The sequence below is a fragment of the Salvelinus sp. IW2-2015 genome, unplaced genomic scaffold (genome assembly GCF_002910315.2).
Source record: "Salvelinus sp. IW2-2015 unplaced genomic scaffold, ASM291031v2 Un_scaffold6876, whole genome shotgun sequence".
Lineage (NCBI taxonomy): Eukaryota > Metazoa > Chordata > Actinopteri > Salmoniformes > Salmonidae > Salvelinus > Salvelinus sp. IW2-2015.
In genome coordinates this window covers 12231-16659 of record NW_019948137.1, presented here as the reverse complement: position 1 = coordinate 16659, position 4429 = coordinate 12231, and the positions used below count along the sequence as shown (strand labels likewise).

The window sequence follows — 4429 nt, the reverse complement described above, 5'->3', positions numbered from 1 at the left end:
CAAACCCCGCAGCTGTTGCATGACATAGCCTACGATAACCGTCCTGGCGTCGCCACGACAGGCGAAGTGAACGGGCTACATTCCACGTGAGGACGATAAAGCCCCATGTCATCCACTCCGACCATCGGGGAAGGTCTGGGTCAGGCGGAAAAAACACGCCGGAGGTCTGGGTCAGGGGAAAACACGCCGGAGAGGTCTGGTCCAGGAAACACGCCGGCGAGGTCTGGTCAGGGGGAAAAACACGCCGAGAGGTTCTGGGTCAGGGGAAACACGCCGGGAGGTCTGGGTCAGGGGAAAACACGCCGGGAGGTCTGGGTCAGGGGAAAACACGCCGGGAGGTCTGGGTCAGGGGAAAACACGCCTTGGTCTAGCTGTTTCTCAAATGAAGTCTGATAAAACTGTCTCCATTCAAATATAATATACAGTCTAACAGCTCTAGCAGTGGTACATTGTCATATAGCCGTCTATTCATATAAACTGAAATGTTTCCCTCCATGTGACGGCTACTGTATTGATGTGGTGAAACTGCTTACTTGGTTGTGGATGGYGGCCATCTTGCTGAAGGGCCGGGTCAGGTTAACTGTGGTGGTGGTCGTGGTCACCGGTCTGATGAAGGGGGCTTTGTTCCGGTTGAGCGTGTCGTAAGGACCGGGACGAGACCGGGTTACGTCCATGATGTGGAAACATGATTTGACACTGATGGAGAGAGGAAAGGAGGGGGGTGGAGTTATTTTCATCACAGTACAGCAGGCCCCAGCTATTMTTTATGCTTGTCCTCCTTTTACAAATAACTMAATGTTTCATCATGTCTCTTCTCTACCAAAAGGTCAACCCGTCTGAAAGACAGTGGGGGAAACTCACTGGTTGCTATGGGGGAAGTCGAGCAGGTGTTGCATGGACATAAAGGAGTGGCTGAGCGCCTCAGCGGGGGTGATCCTCTTCTCCGCATCGATCCACAACATCCTCTTCAGCAGGCCTACAAACTCTCTTCGGTCCACCTTCTCTGCCAACAGGTCACTACCTTCCAGATTCATCACCAAGTTGACCTGGGAGAGAGAGGCAGGTCAGGGCTCAGGAGAACTGGTCATCTGTCATCTTTCCCAACGTTTGTGTCTATTTCATCTGGAGCCTCAGGAASTKTTAAACCAGCTTTACAAGTCAAGGGAGACTTGGTTAAGGGGACAAACAGTATAAACAGTGACTATGCTAAGCTGGAATAATCGTTTCCTATGTTAAAAATACCAGACATTTTGCAGAAGTTTATCAAAAGTGAAAACATCAAACCAACCATTGTAATAAGTGGAACTGGTTTAGGGGCTAGTGCCCTGCAGTCTCAAGAATGCCAACACAGCCCTCGTTCCTCTCCCCTAGCCCTTCTCAAACACAACTCCTCCTCCACCCAAGTGGAATGCCGACGCGCCCCTTGCCCCTCTTGCCTCCCTCTCGCCCCCAAGGCAACACTAAGCCTCTAATGGATGTTTTCCCTGACACCTTTGGTGTGACTGACGTCAGGCAGGCCTCTCTCTACAACTGCTCTCATAAACCTCCCTGTTCTTTATCCCACCACCCAGTAGGGTGACAGACAGAATCATCCACCACCCAGTAGATAGACACAGACAGAATCATCCCACCACCCAGTAGGTAGACACAGACAGAATCATCCCACCAGGGCTCTGGTAGGGTGACACAGACAGAATCATCCCACCACCCAGTAGGTAGACACAGACAGAATCATCCACCACCCAGTAGGTAGACACAGACAGAATCATCCCACCACCCATAGGAAGACACAGACAGAATCATCCACCACCCAGTAGGTAGACACAGACAGAATCATCCACCACCCAGTAGGTAGACACAGACACATTTGTGGCCTGCTGGAGGTCATTTTGCAGGGCTCTGGCAGTGCTTCTCCTTGCACAAAGGCGGAGGTAGCGGTCCTGCTGCTGGGTTGTTGCCCTCCTACGGCCTCCTCCACGTCTCCTGATGTACTGGCCTGTCTCCTGGTAGCGCCTCCATGCTCTGGACACTACGCTGACAGACACAGCAAACCTTCTTGCACAGCTCGCATTGATGTGCCATCCTGGATGAGCTGCATACCTGAGCCACTTGTGTGGGTTGTAGACTCCGTCTCATGCTACCACTAGAGTGAGAGCACCGCCAGCATTCAAAAGTGACCAAAATATCAGCCAGGAAGCATAGGAACTGAGAAGTGGTCTGTGGTCACCACCTGCAGAACCACTCCTTTATTGGGGGTGTCTTGCTAATTGCCTATAATTTCCACCTTTTGTCTATTCCATTTGCACAACAGCATGTGAAATTTATTGTCAATCAGTGTTGCTTCCTAAGTGGACAGTTTGATTTCACAGAAGTGTGATTGACTTGGAGTTACATTGTGTTGTTTAAGTGTTCCCTTTATTTTTTTGAGCAGTGTAGTATATCAGGGAATGTTCTTTACCCATCTGCTACAGTCATAGTATACAGGGAATGTTCTTTACCCATCTGCTGCAGTCATAGCATACAGGCAATGTTCTTTCCCCATCTGCTGCAGTCATAGCATACAGGCAATGTTCTTTCCCCATCTGCTACAGTCATAGTATACAGGGAATGTTCTTTCCCCATCTGCTACAGTCATAGTATACTGGGAATGTTTTTCCCCATCTGCTACAGTCATAGTATACAGGGAATGTTCTTTCCCATCTGCTACAGTCATAGTATACAGGGAATGTTCTTTCCTAACACATTTTTCCTTTCTCTTTCTCCTCCCTTTCTCTCTTGCTCGGTCTATCCACGTCTTTGTTTTTCCCTCGCTTCCTCTTTTCAACAGATTCGCTACGTTTCTCAGACGCAGGGTTTGCCTGGGGAGCATCTGTTGAATGTGGGGACGAAAGACGGCACGGTTCTTCTGCAGGGAGTCTGACTCCCCCTACTCAGCATGGCGACTGAAGGTAAGAAAGGACCCCTAAGCCACAATACATCTCCAGCAGAACCCCCCCCAGCACCCTCTCTCAACCATTCCATACACTGACCTCTCCTCTCCACCAAAACACACACTGACCCCTCCTCTCCACCAAAACACACACTGACCCCTCCTCTCCACCAAAACAACACTCCTCCTAGCCCAGCACTGAAAACAAACCTTCATATTATCTCTCACCATCACCCAAACATTCTCCTCTCAGCAAACAGTCATTACTCCCACCACCACCAGAGAAGAAAACCCCAACACAAGCATCCTCTTTTCACCGCTTCAACCAACTCTGGAGATGAAGGCTGAAGGGATAAACCAAAATCCTTATTGTACTCCCCGTCTCGCTCTCTTTCTCACCCTCTCTCTCTCTCCCCCTGTCTCTGTCTCTCTCCAGTCGACTGATGAGATGAGACCGAGACGGGGATGAAATCAAAGGAAGCAAGGAAGTACATCTTCAACTGTTTGGATGACATAGCGCACGTAAGTCTTGTTCCACAGGATGTGGACACCTTCAGCTGGTCTAACTAGACCGTGTTGATGAGTCTCGACTCAGGAAGCCCATGGTCAGATGGTTAGATGACATGGGGCCGTAGGTCTGAGAGAGAGGAAGTTCACCTTCAGCTGGTCTAACTAGACCGTGTTGATGAGTCTGCGACTCAGGAAGCCCCATGGTCAGATGGTCAGATGACATGTGGCCGTAGGTCTGAGAGAGAGGAAGTTCACCTTCAGCTGGTCTAACTAGACCGTGTTGATGAGTCTCGACTCAGGAAGCCCATGGTCAGATGACATGGGGCCGTAGGTCTGAGAGAGAGGAAGTTCACCTTCAGCTGGTCTAACTAGACCGTGTTGATGAGTCTCGACTCAGAAAGACCCATGGTTAGATGAGATGGGGCCGTAGGTCTGAGAGGAAGTTCACCTTCAGCTGTTTGACTGAAAAAGCTAGAACATGTACGTACATCTCATTGCTGGAAAACCCCCACTCTCACATCTCTAGTCATATGCTAAGTGACATGCTAAGTTTCAGCACCCACACTTAGTTTGAAAGTCAAGCCTCGGGTGAAACCACAGCTGGAAATCCCTGACAATGAGATCATGGGTTGAACATTTCCCTGCTGATGTTTTTATGAGTTGGGGGGGATTATGGTAGAATGATGTAGATAGTAGAGACGGGATGACGTAGAGACGGGTGATGTGACGTAGAGGACGGGTGATGACGTAGAGACGGGTGATGACGTAGAGACGGGTGATGACGCAGAGACGGGTGATTGAACGGCAGAGACGGGTGATGACGCAAGAGACGGGGATGACGCAGAGATCGGGGGCGACGAGAGACGGGGGGGCGACGCAGAGACGGGGGGGCGACGCAGAGACGGGGGGCGGACGCAGAGACGGGGGGGCGACGCAGAAATGCTGTAGAGAGGGGGGGTGCAGATGTGTAGAGACGGGGGGGGGGGGGTG

The 4429-nt window shown here is 50.7% G+C and overlaps 1 protein-coding gene across 1 annotated transcript; it reads right to left on the bottom strand.

Moving 5' to 3' along the window:
• Positions 1 to 250: 250 nt before the first annotated feature.
• Positions 251 to 1297, bottom strand: LOC112079085 (homeodomain-interacting protein kinase 3-like). Its single transcript, XM_024145130.2, has 2 exons — positions 862 to 1297; positions 251 to 696 (listed from the first exon to the last, which is right to left on the bottom strand). Exons 1-2 carry the CDS (start codon positions 1032 to 1034, stop codon positions 504 to 506), a joined length of 366 nt encoding a protein of 121 aa, XP_024000898.1. The 5' UTR covers positions 1035 to 1297; the 3' UTR covers positions 251 to 503.
• Between the last annotated feature and the right edge of the window lie 3132 nt (positions 1298 to 4429).